The 22067-nt window shown below is 50.2% G+C and overlaps 2 protein-coding genes across 3 annotated transcripts in view; one reads left to right on the top strand and one right to left on the bottom strand.

The window, feature by feature from the left end:
* Positions 1-22067, top strand: part of Baldspot (elongation of very long chain fatty acids protein baldspot) — a 140175-nt gene that overhangs the window by 49128 nt on the left and 68980 nt on the right. The window contains exon 1 of one of the 2 annotated variants that reach the window (XM_077678629.1): positions 3710-4171. The exons of the other annotated variant lie outside the window; for it this stretch is intronic. The gene's annotated coding sequence lies outside the window, so the exon portion shown is untranslated. Of the gene's footprint in view, positions 1-3709; positions 4172-22067 lie in introns of those variants that run through there. 2 annotated transcript variants of the gene reach the window in all.
* LOC144158997 (uncharacterized) lies at positions 7041-8958 on the bottom strand. Its single transcript, XM_077690226.1, has 2 exons — positions 7566-8958; positions 7041-7417 (listed from the first exon to the last, which is right to left on the bottom strand). The coding sequence occupies exons 1-2, from the start codon at positions 8956-8958 to the stop codon at positions 7041-7043; spliced, it is 1770 nt and encodes a 589-aa protein (XP_077546352.1).

Genomic DNA, 22067 nt, shown 5'->3' with positions numbered 1-22067 from the left:
GGGGAAAGGAGTTTTAGTGCGCAGCACTTTGGCGTCCGCTACTGCGGTTTGGCGACTGCGATAGCGTCGTAACCGAGCGAGTGGAGGCAGAAAGAAAACGACGAAGGAAATTGTGGCGAAAGTCTGAAGGCACATTCCCACTTGCGGCTTGGCACGTCGCGGGACGTCGCAGAGCGATGAGCCAGCCGTCGCTTTTCGTCGCTTTGCGACGGCGGAGCCGATCGTCCTCGGACCGAAATTTCTCGTCGCGCGACGACATCATGGCTGCGGAGTCGGCTGACGTAGCCGGAAACTAAACGTTTGTTTACATCCGGCCATGGAGGCATCCGGCATTCCAAACGGTGGCGAGCCGCCGCGACCGCCGCCCGGCCCGCCGAGGCGGGCCCGCTGAGCCGGCAAGCAATGTCCCGTGCACTTCGGTTCTTTGGTCAGTGGCTTCAGCGTACACTTGTACGAATCAACGAACAACGTGGGGCTTATCAGTGAGCGGAGCGGTAGGCTGACTTTCAGCTTTTTCGTACCTCTAGCGGCGAGTAGTAAACACCGTGGAGTTCGAAGGTGCCATAACTTCTGTTTGTAAAAAGAAGCGAACTTAGCGGTCCGGGATGCAAGTGTTGCGGCGTGAAAGCAAATGTGTGGATTTCATCCTGCAATAATATGTTGAAAAGAGTTTGCTTGAGCTCGTTGCTATTTTCGACTCCTTCCGCAACCCGCAATGCTTCCAGCATGTGTTCTAGCGCGCGCGTGTAATACATTTTTCTTTGACTGCGATTAGTTGAAGCACCGAGGAACTCGTATACAGGTCGGGTAACAGCTCCGCTAAACGCAGTCGCATCATCGCTCGTCGCAAGTGCGAACACCGCCTCATCGCGCGACACACGTCGCGCGCCGTCGCGTGACGTGCCAGAGTCGCAAGTGGGAATGTGCCTTGAAGGGGAGGGCGGCGCGACCGAGCAGAAGCCCAGCATGCCTGCGTGCTGCATGTGGTCCTTCGGCGTCCTCCTCGCTGCGTGGCTCAACCGAACCACGTCACATTTGCGGGGGATGTTCAGACAAGATTTACACACAACATGCTCGGCGGCGGCGACGCGCTGCGAGATAGGGCTCCTGCGCTGCCCAGGGGGCGCTGCGAAACCGGCTTCCGGGCAGTACTTCCGGGTAGTACAAAGTTGCGGGGGTCCCATAGGATCCCGTGTTGACAGAAGCAAAATGAGCTCGATACTGCCGATTGTTTTGCTACACGGTCTCCAGCCCATCCCCGACGCGTCCGATCTCGTCCGGCGATCAACTTGGCATCAGGGAAAAAAGCCTTGCAGCGCTAAATACGTTTACAGCGTCGACGAAAGTGCTGGGACGGTGACGGCGCTCTGCCACTCGCAGATTCACCGATCGACGGTCGTATGAAGTGAAATTTGAAGTGAAAGCTTCTTGTTTATACTAATACGCTTAATGACAAGGACTTTTCAACAACAGCCGATCAAACAAGAGGAGTAACGCAATCGGCGATGATCGCGCGTAAAAGCCAACGAGTCTCGCGGACCGCAGGCTCGTCCGCTCCGGTGAGCCGTACTTTTGCGCACCTGCGCACTTATGCGTGCATTTTCAATAAACACTGCTGGTTTGAGTCATCGTTACGAATACATATTGCAGTGCTATAGCTTGCCGTTTTTTCCGTGGCTCGGTCACAAAATGCAGCGAGCGTCATAAGCGTCAAATATGTTTGTGCTTCTGAACTTAGTGGCTGTAAAACAAAGTGGTCGGCGAACTGAGTGGCCGTTGCGTTTTCTTGATGCTCTCACCGTATTTAATTACGCGCTTGCATCATATATTCCTAGTTCGCTCTTAATAGACTAAAGTAAGGATCGGCAACGTTTCGAGGTGTAGTGCCGAGTTGCATGAAGTCGACACGGCGGAGGGCTCGACGGCAAATCGGGTGGGAGAGGGGGGGGGGGGGGTGGCTTTGAAGGAAAAAGAAAAAAAGTCAGCGAATAATATTCGACAATAATCTGGTGAAGTCTGAAGATGGGGGACAATGCAGCTGGAAGCGATGAATTCTGATCTGTTATTGTCTCGCAGTCCAATCCCTTTTGAGGACAAAACTTACGTGTCGGCGTTCATATTAGCGACGACCCCTGCACTATAGAAGATAACCAACACAGCCAGTGACGATCTTTTGTAAATATTTGGGCCGTGCACCGTGTAGGCGACTGTGTTACGCCACACATCTAATAAGGCAACGGACCTGCGATTCGGTGCTTGATTCGCGTCCTTTAATTGCGCTCAATTTGTTTATTCGAAGGTATTGCCTCCCGTACTCGCTAGTATACGTGTAACCCGCCGTTCGTAAACCGTGTGGCGTAAAATGTTAAGCAAGAATCATTTACTTTGCGAAAATACAAAACAAATTCTCCACTCGTTTTCGAGGAGTTGCCAGGCCAGCAGCGTCCGCTGAATCGGCTGCGCTCCTCGCGTCCGCTGGCATGCTCCTGCTGAAGCGACCATTTACAGTTACTTCAGGCTCAGCAACGTTCTGTTTATGCTGCTTGTGAACTTTCCTTTGTGACTTTCACGCAAGAAGAGCGAGCGATAATTATCGTCAAGAAGTTAGACCACCCGACCTGCCCCACGCCGCGACGATCACGACAGCTCGCTCAAACAAAACGCCGATAAATCGGCTCCTTGTAGCAGATATTATTTTGTTTAGCCTCTGCAACTACTTTTAGGGCATTTTATTCGGTATGCAGTCAATTAGACGAACCACAATGTGATTAAATTAAGTACAACCAACATTCGCTCTGGCTTGTAATTGAAAACACATGGAGGGCGGTGAGGGTCGTCTGCTTTTGTACTACCCAGAGGCGTCGGCCGCTAGAGGCGCTGCATGTCGCCAAAACTCCAGCGAGTAGCGCGCGCCGCAGTGCGTTCGCTAATCACGCGATCACTTCCTGATTCGTAGCAGAAATGCGCCGTGACCGAGAAGACTGCAGTTAGCGCTGCGAACAAATTTCGCATTAGGGAGTATAGTAATCGTCAGTAATTTTTTTGTCAAGTGGTTCTGACCGTTCGGCCAGGTATGAATGCCACGTAGGAGTCCTGGTGGGTTCGATCCCGAGTACTGAAGAGCGTTCTGTTTTTCGAATCCGTGGGGAAAGTGCCAGGCATGCCCTCAACAGTCTGCTGGCTACTTCTAAATGTATTTTGAGCGCAATAAGGACGCTAATTTATTCCATCAAATAAAAAACCACGCGTGCAAAAACGGCAGCGTTCTCTAATATGTGTGTTTACGCGCCGGGGGACCTCCGCGTAACGAACATTTTGTCCTTGGGATAAACACTGGGGTGTTATGACGGCGTGCCCAGCTCAGTACGTGTACACCGACAGGCACAAAAGAACCTGTTCTTTTCTGTTTAGCTCAAAAGAGGGGAAGATCGCGGAACGAGGAAGCAGGCGGTGAAACAATGGAGAAAGGCGCACGCTCTCCACTGGTCGTTACGACGGAACCGGCGGGGATCGGGGGGAGTGATTAGCGCCACGTGGGTGATTATATCCCCGGCGGCGGAGCCACCCTTGCATTCTTCGGCGCCAGCGGCGGACGTTGCTTCCTTCCAAAACTGGTGGCCGGGCAGGAAAGGCGTCAGTGACCCCCTTTCTCCCGGCAGGTCTGGCGATCGCCTTGGGGGCCGCTCGCCTTTAGTACTGGCCGCCAGAACCTCGCCGGAGCGCCTTCGGAGGCACGCGCCCCGTGTGCGCTGCTCCTGTCACTGCGCCCCCTGCACTGCGTTTCGGCACTCTCTGGTCGTCACCGTGGTGCATTCTTGCGGACCTCCCTGAGCCAGCCCTACCCGGTGTTCGCCGCTGGGACGCACAATTCGACCGCTCTCACTTTTTCCGGCGAGCCAGCCATTATTGTCTTCTGACCACATCGACGGTGCACCGTCTGTCGTCTGTGCCTTCGAGAGGTCGTCGTACGGCGCGCTATCGTCGCCTCTACTCGCGTGACACGAGACGCTGCCACGCTGTTCGGGCGTCGAAGAAACGGCTCTGTACTTCGGAAGCCGTGCGAAGCAAGCGAACAGACGCGCATCAGTCCTTGTTCCGATTTCTGCATATCAGTCGTCGGCTTCGGCAGGATTACCCGGTAGCGTTGCTACACCACTCACTTCGACCTCCTGTGAGTATGTGGCGTACCGCCCTACCTCCTACTATGCACTGTTGCGGCGTTTTAGTATTCGTGGTTGATAGTCGCTGGTACGACAGGCCTTGTGCCACGGCTATTTTGCTAGTTGACGTGCTTGTTTTCCCTTCGCTGGTTTTCGGAACCAGCTGTTAGAGAGTTATAGCAGAGTGGTGAACCGGTCCCGGTATGGTACCCGGTAGGCGACCGGCGCCAGTGCGCATGCGCGGAGCCGGAAAAACTGGCTGTGCGCATGCGCAGGTTTACCGGGTACCGTACCGGGACCGGTTCTCCGCTCTGTATAACTCTCTATTGTATTGCATGCAGTACCAACAATCAGGACAATAATAACAGTCGCTGATTTCACTGTACATTCAGTACATACCATGGCAGGTTCCTTATTTCACTTGTTTCACCCAGTCCCTTTGTGAGCCTCCACGGGCAGCTTCCGCGAACTCTGCTCGCCTCTGTCGGGTTCGTAACGCGCAGTCATTTGTGTGGAAACGCTCAACAGAACCTCATCCATTCTAGCCGCCTGTCATTTCTCGCTCCTCAGCGCAGAGAACTGCTCTGCGGACATGAAACGAGAATGGAATGACTCTTAAAGGTTCAGCTTTTGGCGACTATTTTTGTACGGCTTGGTTCATCATGTGAGCGTAGCATCTTGTATGTTATATTACATCTTTCACCTTATCTCACTTTGTTCTTATGTTCTGCTTCCAATCTCGTTGCGCTGTGTGTTTGGGTTTCTCATACGCCGCAATGGTTCATCATATGAGCGTAGCACCTTGTCTGTTGTCTTGCATCTTTCACCTTATCTCACTGTGTTCTTATGTTCTGCTTCCAATCTCGTTGAGCTGTGTGTTTGGGGTTCTCATACTCCGTAATGTTTAACGCATTATCGCCTATAGTTCTTGTCTCTGATAAGTAAACGTCGATGGCCCACACGTATGTTTATGTTATATACATGTACAGAGAGTCATGGTTCAGCCTTTCGCCCGCCATATCAGAAGACGCGCGTGGCGCCTTTTTCCAGAAACGTCATGAAACCAGGCCGAGATCCACTCATCGCGTCCGGATATGCTGTGCTTTTTTGTTTTTGTTTTCATTTTCATTTCAGCCTGCATTTTGTTAAACGAATCAACGTCGTGCAGTCAAACGCCTGTAGATGAAAGCATGGCTGCCGCAAAAGGCGTGCTCGTCTTTCATTCATGTCCAAGAGCTTCTGCATGCAGAAAGCGCTGTCGGGCGTTCGCAGCAGCCCGAAACATGTCGGCCAATCGCTCTCTGTGGGTAGGAGGCCTGTTGTCATTGGCTCAGTGAGTGATTGATACGCCTGTTTGGATGTCATCTAACTTGGGGAGCGTGTGAACGAGAATGCGTTCCTGTACCATAGCTGTCAGCTCACGTTCTGTGCCCCCTAGATATATATTTGACTCGCTTGTATAGGTCTCCGGAAATTTGATCGGATGTAAAGAACACGTGGCCACGTTAGTGGGGTTCGTGCTATGCTGCAAACTCGTGGTGTGCATTTCTAACTTCTGCTGGCACGCGCGCGCATGCACGCACGCGCACGTACACATACACATACACACATACACACGCGCATGACATGACATAACAAAGACTTTATTGAATCACCTGCAGTAGGCACCCCGTTGCCGGTATACCTAGACGCGGCCTAACGTCGGCCCTTTCTAGACCCTCTACTCGTCAGCGTCCTTGCTACTCGCCTCCAGGCTAGTCGCCTTTACCCAGAGGGGTGGCTGACGCCTCGCAGCTTTCGCTCGGTCGCTGTCTTTCGGGGGCCTCCAGGATCTGCTGGACGGCCAGGAGTTGGTCTTCCTTATTATAGCTCCGCGCCGCGTCTTGAAGCCACGGCGGGATCACATTCTCTGTTTCCGCTTCTGCTGGTCTTGCTGCACAATCCCACAGGATGTGGATCATCTTGGCCCGAGCCCTGCGGCACACCTTACACGTGTCGTCCGGATACTGTTCTGGGCACATGTGCTTCATTACGACCGGAATCAATAACGAGCCCGTCTGCAGCTGTCTAAATAGCGTCGCCTGCTCCCTGGTAAGATCAGGGTACGGCGGTTTCATTACTCCTCTGTTCATCCGATAGTACTTTGTCATTTCGTAGAACGTGCCCATCCAATCTTTAGTTTCCGCCTACAGCTCTGCAGACGGGCTCGTTTCTGCTGCGCGGTCAGACAATTCTCGCGCAACAGAGTTCGCCGTCTCGTTGTGGTTGTCCGCAAGTTCAGACACATCTGTCCGTCGCTGCCGCCCGGAACCCATAGTGTTATATCGTCGGTGTATATGGTGTGCCGTACGCCCGCTACCGACTCAAGGCGGCGAGCGACCCCAATCATGACGAGGTTGAAAAGCAACGGCGAGATCACCGAGCCATGCCTGGTCCCGACGCTGCCGAGCTTCTTCTCCTCGAAGGTTTCGTCACCTGCTTGGATCTTTGTCGTGCGCCCCGTTAGGAAATCCCTAACGTAGTCCTACGTCCGGGCTCCCATGTTCAGAGCGCAGACTTGGGCTAGAATTGCCGAGTGCTTCAATTTATCGAAGGCACTTTGCAAGTCCAGCCCCAGTATTGCCTTGTTGTCCTTGGTCCTGGTCTCGTCGTCCAGGATCTCGGTCTTGAGTTGGAGCGTCGCGTCCTGCGTGATCAGCTTGCTCCTGAATCCGATCATGGAGTCGGGATACAGGTCATTGTCCTCGAGGTATTCCTGCCATCTGTTCATGAGAACGTGCTCCAGCATTTTACCGACGCACGAAGTCAGAGAGATGGGACGGAGGTTCTCGATGCCCGGCGGCTTCCCTGTCTTTGGTATTAGGATGGTCTTGGCTGTCTTCAGTTCTTGGGTAGCTTGCACGCCCTCCAACACTTGTTGAAGAGAGCCGTCAAGCTTGCGATCGCAGCCTCGTTGATGTGCTTGAGTGCCTTGTTCGTAACCCTGTCCGGACCGGCTGCAGATCGGCAGTTCAGCTCGTGTACCGCCGTCCGTACCTCCCATGTTTCAATGTCTCTGTCCAGCTTCTCGTTCACCGTACTCCAGTAGTCTGGATGCGTTTCCTCTTGTCGTTGATGCTTGTCGTTGATGCGTTTGCGCATCTCTCCCTTTCCCAGTTCCCGTGACGCCTTGTTCAGGGTCTTGTTCAGACTGTCTCTCTGGTGGGACTTTGTCTTTGTTTCGTCCAGTAGGTGACGGAGCATGGCCCACGTCTTTCCTACGTGTAATTGGCCGTCGGCTGCGCTGCACATCTCGTTCCACTGCTGTCGGCATAGCGATCGGCAGTGTTTCCCGATGGCATGATTTAGCTCGGCCACTTTCTTTCGTAGTCTCCGGTTGGTGCGTTGTTTCTGCCATCTCTTTGCCCCCAGCATGTCTTTGCCTCCAGCTGGAGGTCTTTGCCTCCAGCATGTGCGCTAGGTGGCTGTCCATCTTTACGATTTCCACATCCGTTTCAGTTTCCTTGGTTGCTGCTGTGACGTGTTCCATGATCTTGTTAGACCACTCGTCCACGTCCTGTATCTCTTCCTCTTCGCCCGGTAATGGGGTTCTGTAGAGGTCCCAGTCTCTGAGCTTGTGGATGCGCTTCTCGTGCGATTTTCCTTTAAGCGGTATCGTCACCTCGATCATTAAGTGGTCGCTTCCTAGGTTGTGGCCGGTGTTGATCCACGATGGGGTTCGACCGCCTTGTGATATTCTAACGAAGGTAAGGTCCGGCGTGGTGTCTCGGCACGTTGAATTGCCGGTCCGCGTCGGGTACGTTGGGTCTTTTATGAGGGTAAATCCTTCTTCCGTAGCATCGGTTAGAAGACTGTTTCCCTTGGCGTTGTTTGTGGTGTAGCCCCATGGTTGGTTGTGTGCATTGAAGTCCCCGCATTTGATGAGGTTGTCATCCCTGCCGGCAGTTCTGCAAGCCTTATGGAGGAGTGCCTTGAATATCTGCCTGCGGTGGCTCGGACTGCTGTATATGTTCATGATGAAGGTGCACTGTTTCCGCTTCTGTCCGGTGATAACTTCGGTCATCGTGTGTTCGATCAGTGATTTCTTTAGTCCTTCCCTTTCCTCGTACTTCAGTCCCTTCCTCACCAGGGTGCACACGCCTCGTCCCTTGCCGTTGGCAACTCGGCTGGGCGGGCTGGCGTAGGCTTTGTACCCTGGGAGGCGGGTCTCCTCTACGAGGGTCTCCTGAATCAAAATGATGTCGGGCTTCCTGGTTGAGGGTCGAATGTGCTGTTGTAGGACTGCCTTCTTACTTGCGAAACCGTGGCAGTTCCATTGCCAGACCTTTACTGTGCTGGTTGTGCTGCGGTCCATGTTGGGTTGCTCATGTTTAGCTCTTCTCTGAGTTGTTGTAATGCTGCCGCCATGCTCTGTTGCACGGCTGCTGCTACAAACTGCTGCCGCCACGCTCTGCTGCACTGCTGCCGCCACGCTCTGCTGTACAGCTGCTGCGATGTTCTCTTGCATCGAATCCGTTTGGCTTTGAAGCGCCTGTTCCAGTCTTGCGAACCGTGCTGCTTGTTGAGCCTCGTTCTGTTTCATGCGAACTGTTATCTTCTCTATATTGTCTTCCGTTCTGTCCATTCTGTCGGCGAGCTTGAGCTCCTTGAGGAGCTCGAGAGCTTTCTTCTTTGGCGCCGGCTCTGAGGTTGCTGATGGTTTCCCCGCTGCCTCGTTGTTGTCTGCGCTCGCTGGAGCCGCTTGCGGTATCTGTGGCACTTGCTGTTGTTGGATAATGTTGCTCTTCATTAGTTCCATGGTCTCTGTTAGCTTCCGTTCCAAATTTTCAATGGTTTTGCGTTGTTGCGCGTTCGCCCTACACACGCGCAAGCACGCACGCAACACACATATACACAGAGTGAGGAGTTTCTTTTTTTTTAAGCCAAGCTTTCTAAGCGTCACTGGCGTCGTGCGTCCGAGCAACATGCACTGCGGGAAAGCCAACTTTAAACTAACTGCAGAAAAGCAATCGAGATGATGAAATACATTCCGAACACACTGCAGGAAAGCCAACTTTAAACACACTGCAGGAACGCAATGATGATGATGAGGATGAAATATATTCTAAGCACTTCAGGAAAGCCAACTGCAAACACATTGCAGGGAAGCGATGATGATGATAATGAAATACATTTTCTAAGCAGAATAGTACTTTATCTTTGGACTTTGGTGGTGTGGGGTTGAACGCTGGCTTTGGATTCTGGCAGTTTGGACTTTGGGAGAGGGTATTTTGGACTTTGGCTTTGACTCAGGTTGCATGGGAGAAAGGTTTGCGTTTTAACCATCTTTCGCTTATGAAAGGGGCTTCTCTGACGACACACGCCGTATACCTTTCTTCTGCTCTCACAGGAGCGTATGGCCGCGTGTTTCATTATACGCGGGCGTAGTTGCTCCGTGTGCATTTCTTTCTTTTGCAGGTAATATGTGCAGTCTTTTTTTGGCTGTGTTGCCACGGTAGGGAAGCACGAGCGGAAGTGGGGTCCCCGCAGCTTGGTTGGCCGAAAAAGTATAGTACTCAATAATACATGTACACCAATGAAAACTAAACAGGAATGATTCTCATGATTAAGAAATGGGTCAGAACAGATAATGCGATGGCCGGCGTATTCGTCAACACTCTCCTGCTCTATCCGCTCTCCTGTGGAGGAGGAGTGATGGCGGATCTTCCCACTGCTCGACACCACTCACTGCCTCTCATCGTATTGCTGAACCGCGCATTTCATTCATTAGTGAGGAGCGGGATGAGTGATTCTCCTGAGCGTGGTCTCGATCCCGCCCGTTTGTCTCAAGGGGATTCCCGATGGTATCTCGAATTCGACGCGTCGTGGCGGACGCGTATACCTGAGGCAAAATGTTTCCTCGGAGCCAGGCATGCATCGTATTCTACCATAAAACCGGCCTGGCAGAGTTCGTAAGAATGGGACGTTCGCGCGAAAAGCAATATTTTGCAAAGCAGCGGTCATGTGACGCATGCCGCAAGGGGCCGCTTCCCGCCTATTCGTCCTGCCACTGACTGGGGAAAAGTGTGGCAATGGTCACTGCGCGTTACGCGGCCGTGTAGTGCGGCCATATGCAAACAACCCTGTATACCAGTTTACTCGTGTAGCCGGTCGGACGTAATTCGCCTGGAGCGCCGCTGAAATCACGGGTGCCGCGAATGAGCAGAAGCCGGCGTGTGCTGCACTGCCTGCTCTCACGACCCAGGGAGCACGCACTGCGGCCGATATCGCCACTGCACGGATACACACGTTCTCTGTTTACTGGCTGGGCGTCGTCCCACACCATGCACTGACGCCTTGCTGGAGTGTATCCTTCTATAGTACACTCTAGCCTAGTACATAATGGCCGAAAGGGTGTTTGGGCTGCTTTGGAATGCGAAAGCGGGGAGAGGTAATTCAGAGTCGCTGGGAAGTGCGGGCCGACCGAAGTCTCCAACAGAGGTAGCCATAAAAGAAAAAAAAAAAAGAGTAGCCTGCAGATGGGAAGTCAGGAAACACTCGCAGGACGAAGCATGATTACTTTGCGGCAGAAGTGTGCGAGACTGCGTGCTCGTGGGCACCCTTCTCTCTTGTGTTTGCATTTAATGCTAAGAACGTATTTACCGACCATCTGAAATAGCAAGCCTAGCACTGTGCATGACTGACATCTCCTGTCTCATTAAACGATCCTCTCTCTTTCTCTCCAGGCATCGGGCAGAAGAGTCTGCCAACATTTAAACGTTTCCCTGTTTGGGTTTGTGTTTACCTCAGTCTTTCGTCCGCGTCTTTTTGCGCGTAGTGAGGATGATGTCCCTAACTCGTGTTTTAATGAAAGATTGCCGGAAAATGAGCCAGTTGATAGGCTTATGGCTCGCCTTTTGAAAAATTTTGTTTTATCCATTTTTTTTTTTCAGCTGAACTCTCCTTGCACACCCACTTCTTCAGTAATAAGGACAAACTTTAATGGGCTGTGTGCCTGGGAAAGCAGCAGTTCCTTACCACAGGCTAAGCTCGCAACATAGGAGAGACGGAAAATAAAATTTTATCCGTTGATGCCTGCGCACTGGGTTCGGCTTTCACCGTAACATATTCGCATTTCGTAATCATGCTTCAGAACGAGTTCCTATTTCGCAGCTAACATGTCCCTTCATGAGAGGGCACTTATTCTGACGTGTGCCGCCTGGATTTCTTAACCATCTCCTTAAACCATAGGGACAGTGATATTTGTGCTCGAGAGCTTGCAACGGTCACTTGCAGCGGCCAATGGGCCACTTCGCCTATGCCATGGGTGCCAATGGTTCGCAACACTATAGCGGCCACATCGTGACAGCCACCACTCCAAGCACTATGCGTGGGCTAGCCACAGCGATATTTCACAGTGACTGCTATTTCGCTGGGTTGTCATTTCCTCCAGCGAGGGGTTAGGCCCGTCGCCATGGTTGAATAAAAGCTACGCCAAATACCTGCTCAGTTTACCACACCCTGCACGGATGCTCACACGCTTTCTGTTGTGCCACAGGCCTACGACGCGTTAAAAATTCCGGGAGGGGGGGGGGGGGGGCAGTGATACCCAAACAAATGGAGGCAGAGGACATGAGAGCAGAAAAACAAGGAAAGATTCTACTAAAGGAACCCCTTCGAAACGAAAAATAAATAAAAATACATGCCGGATGTCGTGGAGGTACTTTACGCGATGTTCTGATTGTTTTGTTAATTTTTTTTTGCGAATATTGCAAATTGGCTATTCGTTGTAATGAGAGCTGGCAGCTAGTGCTGAAACCGCGTGACGTTGGTACGTAGGTTGTGACATGAAAATAATTCTCAGTAGTCGTTATTTGGTGGTAAGCAGAGTTAGTGGCCTCGTGGTATGGTTAAGTGGTGCCGGAATGTGCACGGCACCACTGTAGTTGGGTGCACGGAAAGGTGTTCCTTTGGATGCCTCGAACGATACGTTTCTGTTCGTTAGTGAGAGTTTTGTGCGCATTGGGATATAATCTCTATGCAATAATGCCGTGTGATTTCTGGGAAGGACAATGGCAGACTTCCTCAGCTCGGCGAACGCCCGCTGTGGGGAGCGCTGGTGAGCACCTTCGTTGCCGGACACAGCAGCATGGTCTGGGGCCCAAATTTCTGTGCTTCTGTGAACGCGACCACCACCGAAACGTCACAAGCCTTCCATGAAATATGGGAGAGGTGCTTTGCTGATTATATTGTCAGCCATTTTTCTGGTGTTGCGTGTACACGAGTCGTGTAACACAAGGCCTACAGTGACTGTGCCAAGTAATATTTCCCTTCCAGCATGTTCATTCCCTTGTTTCTCCCGATTTTTTTTTTGCTTCTAATTTACTTTGCAAATTTTACCATGTACTCACGTCATGTCGTAAAATGGTTACCTGGCCCTCATCCCGTCCCATCGCATCGATTACGAGTGGGAACGTTTCATCGGTCCAAGTGTAACATAAAATGCTACGCACACACGTCGCGTTTTATCTAGAAGCTCCCTGCCCAACTATCAAATCCCTGCAATTCGCGAGACGAGGGAGTTTTCCATTTAACCACGATTCATTAGTTGCTATGCAATGTTTTACTGAGTTCGATGCTTGTTGGGTGCTTGAGCATGCGAGTAAAAGATGTGCCATTAGTATAAAGCATGTCTACATGAGTTCAGAATCTAGCACAATGCTTGCGCATTTACGATGACACGATGAGCACAGTTTAAAGCCAGCGGAAACTGCGGGGCGCTTTGCGATGCGACGCGTATTTTCAGTTTGAAATGAAAGGGGAAAAAAATAACGAAGGAAGAATAACGTCGCGCATAAATAAACTTCAAGCCTGATGACGTCGCTTCACTGTTTAATACCCTTGTAACACAGGCACTTTCAATCCGGATTGAAGTGAATCGCGATCGAGTTTCCGAACGCGCTCGAAGCATCGCCGCAGCTACACGGCACGTTTCAATCCCGATCGAGAAGTTGCACCGGTTGCACTCACGTACGCCAGACGGTGCCAAAAATGTACTTCGCGACCGACGTCTAGTAACTCTGCGCGGTCGTAGGTATACGTAACTATATAAATGCTCCCGCATGCTTATTTGGTTCAAGTTATTTGATACAATTTCTGGCGTTAGTTGAAGTTGTCACATTCTGTGCCATTACTGAGCTGGGACGAGAGTATCACCGCTTTCGTCCGGTCGTGCTTGGAAACCTCAATCTCGCGCCTGAGAAACCAGGATTGAGTTCGAGCGGGATCGGACTCGATCGCGATTGAAACTGACCTTGTAGCAGCGCCCGATCCGGATTGAGCTCGATCCGTATCGACTCAATCGCGATTGAAAGTACCCGTGTGACACGGGTATAAGTGACGTGAAAGAGAAGGTTTACAAGAGCGGAACAATTTGGTTGCACCGCGCGGAAAGCATTTTTCTTGGATAATTTTCCGGAATACTCAGCTTCGCTATGCCGATGAATACCAGGTATACAAAGGTTATAATTAGAGCCCTTCGCTTTCGGGTCACAACATTATCGAAAATTGGGCGGAAAATCGGGGACTATTTCCAAAGTTGTGAGCCGGGGAGCAATCTTTCTTTTTAAACGTCGTCAATACACAAGAGGATATTATTCAGCAGCCGCTATATTTAATGACACAAAATCTTTTCACAAGGTGAATGTGTGACATAACAATCGTTGTCTTCAGCGCACTTGCACTTAGCCAATAACAATTTCGTTTTAGGCCACAGCACATTTTGTGGCCAGAAATATATTTCTTGATTGCATTTTTTGTGGAAGAAATCGGATTACGCCAAGCCTGATTTTCGTAAATGCCATTCAAGGAGGGGAGGGGGGATATTGAGCAAAATCGTGTTTTACGCGACAACGAAGAACCCTAATTATAAAGTAAACGTACCTGGCTTTGTGCGATCCTGCACTGATCATTTTAAACATTCTTAATATATGCGGGGAGCGCAACCTGCGCTTAACAACAACAAAATAATGCTATCCGGATGGTGGGCATGAGCGCATGGGAAATCAGGGGGTCTAAACAACATTTTTTTTTTGGTATTGGATGATATTCAAAACTTTATTCCGCAGCCACAACCTGTATATTTAAACGTTAAGCCTCCAGTTAAACAGACTGCCAATCTGTTGTGAATTCTAATGAGCTCGCATGGAGTCACAAGAAACTCAACAGAAACTCACCGGCATCTCCCGTCTCATACACTTGGCTTCATAAAAAAAACCGACAGAGTTTCTATAGCCACACTCTATAGAAACCCGGTAAACCCGAACTTATCAGTTTCCATAAGGACTCCACAGAATTTATGTAGTGACTGCGTCACAGAAGTTAGTCATCTTGAACTCGTCACGTCCTCCGTAAGGATTCCACTATATTTCTGCTGCGACCTCGGCATTAAAGTTCAGCAAACGTAAACTCAGGAATCCCTTCATTAAGACACCCCAGAATTTCTATTGTGACTTTGCCATAAAAATATCATATACTCGTGCTCATCCAGTACGACTGTATCGAATATCTATTTCGATTGTAACATACAGAATTTTTCACAAAACGTAGCCCAGTAACTAGAAATTCTGAATTTCTAGCCCAAACAAATTACCAGTAATTTGGATGGCGTTCACTATTGCACATTATTTTACCAGTTTTATTAATCAAAAACTTGGTTACGAAAATTGCCTTTTTAACGAGTCAACCTAGCCGCAATTTTCAAACTCAAATGGCCTTAAAAACGTGTCATTTGGTCTTCGACATTATTTGTAATTTGATACCGAAGCCACGGGGAACCTTCACTGTCATTTAAATAAACAGGTCCTTTGGTCTTGGGCGTCATTGGCAACTTCATTCCACAGCCACGGCCTACATAAACAAAAATGTTGATTTTATCTCGTTCCCATGGAATCAAGTTACACATCGATGTTCAAGACCAAAGGACTTGGTTATTCAAAGCATCTAAATTTTCTGTTCTTTTTTTGCGCATTTCTTCTTCAATGCCCCCAATGTTTGGCGTCTGGATTAAAAACGTACGTAAGAAAGAGAAAGAAGAAACAGAAAACAGAAACAACACATTTTTTTTACTTAGACATTAGTATTTGAAACTTGACTCGACAGCCACGATCTACATTAAAAAACCTTTTTTTATTATACGCCATGACTACGGAGTCAAGTTGCGCGTCATTTCCAGGACCAAGGTACCTGTTTTTCAAACGGCCTGATTTTTTTTCCTTTTCACTGCATGTTTTCTCAACGCGCCTACGCGCCCAAAACTTCGAACGAAGACAAGAAAGTGGGCTTTGTTTGGTTTTGGACATCCTTATAAAACTTGATTAAGCAGCCACGACCCGCGTCAAACTTCTCTCTCTCTCTCTCTCTCTCTCTCTCTCTCTCTCTCTGTAAACAGAGTGCGCTGTGCAGTGTCCGTATCGGGTATAAACTTGAAAGTACACATTGTTAAAGCTTACAAATACTAAAAATTGAACTACCCCCCAAAAAACGTTGAAGTAACCTAATGGGATCTGTTTATGTTGCGTATTCGGGTGCTTGTTTGTCTGGGCAAACTTTGCGTAGAGCTTATACCTACTGCTTGCTGCGGCCCTAACGGGCTGTTCTGCTTTGTATTTCCTGGTGTCGTGCCCAAGATTACACTTTAGCCTTCATGGAGTTCGCGCACTCAAAGAGAACATGTGAACAGAGCAACGTTCATATTTGTTCTTCGCGTCTCGGCTTCTTTTTATTGCTAGCTATTTGGACCACGTTGCATGCGGGGCTCTTTTCTATTTTTTTTCTTGCGCAATGTTTAAAGTAGCCTCATTTGACCTGGAAAAATGGTGTTCCGCCGCTTTTTACAATATGCAAAAAAAAAAAAAAAAACACAGGTGAACGCAGGACACGTTTGCGGTGTATCGCTCGGCGGTGTTTCAAGAAAAGAAATACGGAGAAGCAGGCTGTAGGCCTTACGTAATCGTCTTCCTGCTCCACCGAATCGGGGCCGGAACTCGAAGAGAAAGGCGAGCAAATAAGTAGCCAGCTTAGGCACAGTAACGATGCTCTATCGAAAATAAGGGCAGGGGAAGCTGAAGTCCAGTAAAAAATGATTCCCATGCGGTAACTAGACCAGGCGCATGCATGGTTGATTGCTCGTCCACGTTGCGCGCATTCGTGGGCGGTGTAAGGAGCGCGGAACCGTCCTCTGGGGGGCCGGCTGGATCGTGCGCGTGTGCCCACGTATGCGTGCGTGGGGCGATTGAGGCCGTGCCGGAAAGCAGGAAGGAAGGAAATCTGAGTAGCCATGCTTCTTTGTGCGCGCAGCCAAAGCGCGCCACCGGCCGACTACTCCCGCGGTTGCCGCGGGTATTTTTACGCACTCGTTACTGCCTGCCCTCAGAGCATCCCTTGAATGTCCGTGCGGAGAGCGCTCGAGTAAAATAAAGAGAGACAGTGTGCCTAACATACAGGTGGAGGAAAAACGGACGCCTATTGCGTTGTTGCGCGCTAATTGTGTAGCGCGAGCTTGCCGCCGTCGTTCGCCGGTGCCCTGAGCTGGGGACAAAGGATATGCGTGCTTTCGCGGTGTTCTCTCTATTTTGCCTTCCTTGTGTAAACGTGCTCTTTGGCTGCTGTGCCGAGGGGGTCAGCGCTAATTTCTGCGGGCACTGAACAATGTGCCGTGACGAATGCGTGGCGGGTGGCTGGATCAAGTTATTTTGCTGAGTGCACCGCCTTGTCGTTAGCGAGAGACTGTGGTGACTGAGGAATTGTAGGCTAGGAAAACACTTGGACAATGAAGATTTCATTGTCCAAGTGTTTTGCCACGATCAACATTTGTTGATCATGGCAGCTGAACACTAAAAAGAAGTAGAAACTCTGACATCTGTGGAAAGGTCCCCGAGATTTCTGCTGACCAGTTTTAAAGCGAAGCTTTCTACCTCTACCAGCCAACGGTTCTTTCGCGGCGTGCGGGACAATAAACACCCAACGCGGCGGAGGCGGCGGCAAAGGTGGGGGGGGGGGGGGGGGGGGGGGGTTCACTCGCGGAGCACAGTATAGATGGCGTGGCGAATTTTCCCAGCGTTCCCCGTGCAGAGGTGCCTGCTCGCTGGCGGCGGCGTCAGCGGTACGGCTTTGTCGTCTGCTTTTGCGATGGTTGTTTTGGGCCTGTTTTGGTGCAGCTTCGCGTCCATTGCGCGCTGCCTTCGCACGGCTTGATAAACTTGTTCGACAGCACCTCCAGGGTAACCCGGACCCGATGAAATTAAGTGGTCGTACGGCAAAGATACGTTAAGGATTGGTTTGCAGGGCGGGAAAATCAAATGTACAAACCACATGCAGACATCTGGCCGCTAGAGAAACGTTACCTTTTGCGCACTGCTTGCTACGAATGGGACTCCGTTTTCTGATTACCAATTCGGTTGTGTTTTAAGAGGTATTACAAAAGGCGAAAGGAGCAACTGGTCCTGATAAATAGCGATTATAAAAGTTCCCTCAGCTTTCTGGCAATTCTCAAACTTACTGAACTAACTAGTTTAACGGTATAAATGGGAATCACTTAGCGCACATGCCGAATTGTTTCGGTGTCTGCGCTTGTGTCGCACGGTGGTGTAGCCCGAGCTAGCACATCAGGATGGCTAGATTCCGCTATCTCACCCTTAGAAGGACGCTCCTCTCCGTTTTCTTTCTGCGACGCACGGCCGGGCTACAGCGGCGGCGTCAGCCGCTCTAGCCCGGCAGTGGCCGACGCTGCTGCTGCGTTCGGGACGTCGCCCCCGCGAATTCCAGGTAACGGCTGGCAAGATCTCTGGTTTCACTCTTTGTAGAGCCACGTGTGTGAATTCAAGTGACGTCGCATGGGCAATTGTTGTGGGTGTCGTTTGAGGCTCTACTTTCCAATCACTTTCACAGCGTGGATTGGAGTCAATTATTTAAATATTTATTGAATTTGAGGGCGCGCTTTTGGGTATATGTTGATTTAAAATCGTTACTCCACCTGTTCATCCAGACGGAGTATATTTTGCTGGATATACAGTAAAACCTCGTTAATTCGGATATCAAAGAAGCGAAGAAAATGTCCGAATTATTCGATTGTTCAATTATCACATGAATAACAAAAAACGCACATTTTCAATTCCTTTAGTCCATACCTTTAATTTGAGAAAAAGTCCGTGATAATGCCTTTTTTTTCTTTCTTTTTTTTCTTTTTTTTTTTTTTTTTTTTTGCAGACAGCTAAGCGGAAAGGACTAGTTTGCGGGCTTGCGACAATCCCTCTAGCGTATTGCCTGGAACCTCGTAGCAAAACTCCTCTAGAACAACGAGGGCGTCCGCGACTTAATTCTTTTGCGGTACGACGCACCGCAAATAGGAACCGCACAGCAAGATAAAAAACTATACTGGCGCTATCTCTCGACAACATACCTCTATTCATGGCGCAACTGTTTCTAGAGGAGGCGTCGCCTTGATTGCAGCAGCGTCCCCAATTGTACGTTTTCAAAAGAAAAGCGGTTTTCCTTGGTCTCCGCGATCAACTTCGACAGCGCAGTAATGCTGTCGAAGGATGGCGAGCGATGGCGATGGATGGCCCTCCGCGACGGCGAAACCGGTCGCTGGCCGCTGTCGCCCGAAAATCGCGTGAAGGTGGTTGAAACGGTAACGATGCGTGCTCCGAACTCATTTCAGTTGCTCCGTCCTTGACTTACCTCCAGCCTGAATTAACCGGTCGCGTGCAATATGCGTCGAATTAGCGAATGTTTGTTGCCATAGGGCTACGTACATTTTAGAAGAGAGGGTGTGGGAATGAAGAATTACGCGAATTTCCGAATTAACGGGAGCCGAATTAACGAGATTCTACTGCATTACCGTTTTTTTTTTTTGTTTAAATCAAAACGCCCCTTATACGACTTTCCGCCGCCATTTTACAAGAGCAGCCCTTAGCCATCTTTACCTGAGCTGGTGTTTCCTCGGTGATCTTCTCGAGTCGGTCAAGCTCGATTCGCCCCATCTGACTTTATACAATCAGTCGAAGAGCGTGGTAGGGCCATTGAATTTTGGTCCTAGACATTGGTCAATGGCGTGGACGCGACAGTGCGCGAAGACCGGCACACTCGAACCGTAGAATTTGCAGTGTCGTCGACAACCGGGCACCAAAAAACTCTTCTGTTGCAAACTTCCCGACTGCACACCTCGGGAAAAAATTGCCCAGTGATCATGCAAAGCCCCTGATGCAAAACCGGTCAGTTTTCATGATTGCGCTGTGTACCCACAATGAGCCGCTAATCGTTTTTTTTTAGCTCAACAAACACAACCTCAGACTGGAACCACGGTGTTTGCGGCGCTTTCCAGCGCGGAACTCTCGTAGCGTGCGGTGATGCCCGCACGCCTCCTGTAAAAGTGGCCACTTCCACTGGCACTTTTATGTGCGGGTACCACAGCGTCATGCAATGTTTGTCCAAATTGGAGCACGGGTTGCTCGCGCCCGGCAACACCTTGAAATAGCGAAGTTCACTGCCTTGTTTGCACCTAAATAATGTTTTGCTTCAGTGAATATGTTTGGTTTGATTCCTAGTAGCTGTGGCGAAGTTTAAGCTCAAATGCTTTAGCTTTTCTCGAGGGGTCGCTTATATCGAAATACCGCTTATAACAAATGTTTTTGCTGTCCCACTGACTTCGTTATAACGAGGGATTACTGTATATATAGTTGAAGTTATATTGTTGATTTCGACAGTCAAATGACCGTAACCGCTGTTGCCTAGCGGTGGCTATAGACAACAGAAGACTGTGTTTTCTAGCAGAAGAAGCAGCCGGTGCAGGACCTGGCAGAAGCTGCGGCAATAGGAGGCTGTATTTGTCCACTGCGTACTGGATATGTGTTCTCCGTTTCTCCGTTTCCTTTCCATACTTTCCACTAGCGACTTCATTCGCTCGAATCCGTGGTGGTGCTTTTACCGGCGCCCTAACCTCGCTGTTGTGTCCCTGTCGACGCGCAAACAAACCACCATGGGCATGGATTTGTTGATTGGAGCGCACAGTAGACGCCGCGACGCTAATTTCTTTTTCGGATTACGTGCTGGCGTGCTGTTTAGCACCACGGTTTGTATTTTGCGCTGTGAGTGTACAGTGCTCGAAACCCGCCATTTTAACAGAAGAGCTGTTTAAGCCGAGTGTTATCCGTCCGTCGCACCTAAGAACGTCGCGGAACGATGACGTCACCTCGCGTTGCCTAGCAACCCCTGGCGCAGCTGTGCAGAGCTTCGCACTGGCTTCGCTAGCCTAGGCATGGCTCCGCCGAGCCTCACCAGCGCCCGTCAAGCCGTGACGTCACTGCGCAACACATGGTATAAAGGAGCGTGTACAGCGGCGTCGTCCAGGCTTGCGCGCGTCGTGAGGAGCGCCAGGCGTGGGCCAGCTCGACCTTCGAGGACACTCTGCCCAGCGTTCGTGGCGTGATCTCTGACGTGCTGTTCTCCCTGCCAGTTCACGTGCGTTCGCGCCTGAACTGGGGAGCATAGACGCCGAGTTCGCGAAGCCGATCGTTGCTGGTTCTAGCGCGTGCTAACGCGGTCCACTTTGGGAGAGATGTTAAAGCCTGCGGACAAAACGATCCGGGCCTGCTGCAGTCATGGAGAACTTTCAGCTGCAAGTTCGGAAATCCATGTGAGGTGCAACAGCCGGGTCTCCGACGAAGGGAGAGGGGCCGCCAGCTCTGCTGTTTCTCCCGCCATGCACCACTGTGCAAGCTGCGCCATTTTTTTTAAATGCAAGAAATATTTCCAGTCACGGTCGGCTCGGTTTACTTACGTTGGCGCAGTTAAACTTCTATCGGCATCCCTGTGTCTCATTCTGAAAGTGGCAGGTACTTTGTTTTTAATGCCTGGGTCCTGGGTCTTTTCAGCAGCACCGTTCGTGATAGGATGGTTAGGAGCTCGAGTGTTGTAAGTGCACCATTTCTGTGTACGTCGGATGCACACGTTTCTATAACTGTTGGCATGTTGTTGTGATGTGTGCGCAATGCAAGAGTCGAAAGGAACACGAGTGCGTATTCGTGTAAATGATATTTGTTTTGTTTCTTGCCCATTCGTTCGTTAAATACGGGAGAGACTCTTGGTGAAGTAGAATTACGCCGCGTGTAAAATTTTGCGCTCGAACGAGGCAGCGCAAAATTGTCAGCCGTCAACCTACGGCTGTCATGGCCCTGTTCTCTTTCTAAATTTGACACCGATGTTTACATCTTGAGTAGAACTTGATGTTTCTCAAAATGATGTAAGCTTACGCCAGGGACTTTCACTGCGGCTATTCACTGCCAGCCTTGTCATTTAAGATTATCTCGTTCCTTGTGATTGTGCTCCATACAAACCCGCATTTTTTGTCGTTTGTTTCCCCTCTACAGCACGTCACTGGGGACCTCTTTAGTACGATCGCCTCGCCAGTAGTCTTCTATGCGACTAAATTCATGTGGCCGTTGTATGATAAGCGACGGGCAATTTTATCAGGAATACTGTTTACTTTAAAGGATCAGTTTCTTGCATAAGCTCGAATATGGTAGAGCTGCCGTGCTATTTCAGCGAGGTTCCTCAACTCTGAAGGCCTGCTCTAAACGCACACACCAGGGGATAAGGGCAGAGAAATCCCCTGATATTCATGAGCCCGTGTCCTTATATTTCCTGTGGCATCTATACGGCCAGGCTACCCAGCCAGCCACACGAGTGTAACTCATGCCGCGGGTGCTGCATACCGTGTGCCGATCTTATCTCTGACGCGGTTACTAAGGTCAGCTTGATATCAACGTAGTACGGATAACATCGAAAACAACACACAGTGCCGTCCTGCCAGTCCACGCGGTTCTGTGGGCTCTTTTCGACGTCGTTCGTATACTGACCTGATCGGTTTTA

This window comes from Haemaphysalis longicornis, unplaced genomic scaffold, assembly GCF_048455015.1.
Source record: "Haemaphysalis longicornis isolate Haplotype H1 unplaced genomic scaffold, Haemaphysalis longicornis Haplotype H1 scaffold_1, whole genome shotgun sequence".
In the NCBI taxonomy this organism is placed as follows: domain Eukaryota; kingdom Metazoa; phylum Arthropoda; class Arachnida; order Ixodida; family Ixodidae; genus Haemaphysalis; species Haemaphysalis longicornis.
The sequence above is the reverse complement of the archived record's forward strand: the minus strand, read 5'-3'. Positions and strand labels throughout refer to the sequence as shown.

Coding starts and splice junctions, on each gene's coding strand:
- LOC144158997 (XM_077690226.1), bottom strand. CDS start 8,958: ATGGAACTAATGAAGAGCAACATTATCCAACAACAGCAAGTGCCACAG. Junction 7,418..7,565: donor GAGGCAAAGACATGCTGGGG/GCAAAGAGATGG, acceptor AATTACACGTAG/GAAAGACGTGGGCCATGCTC.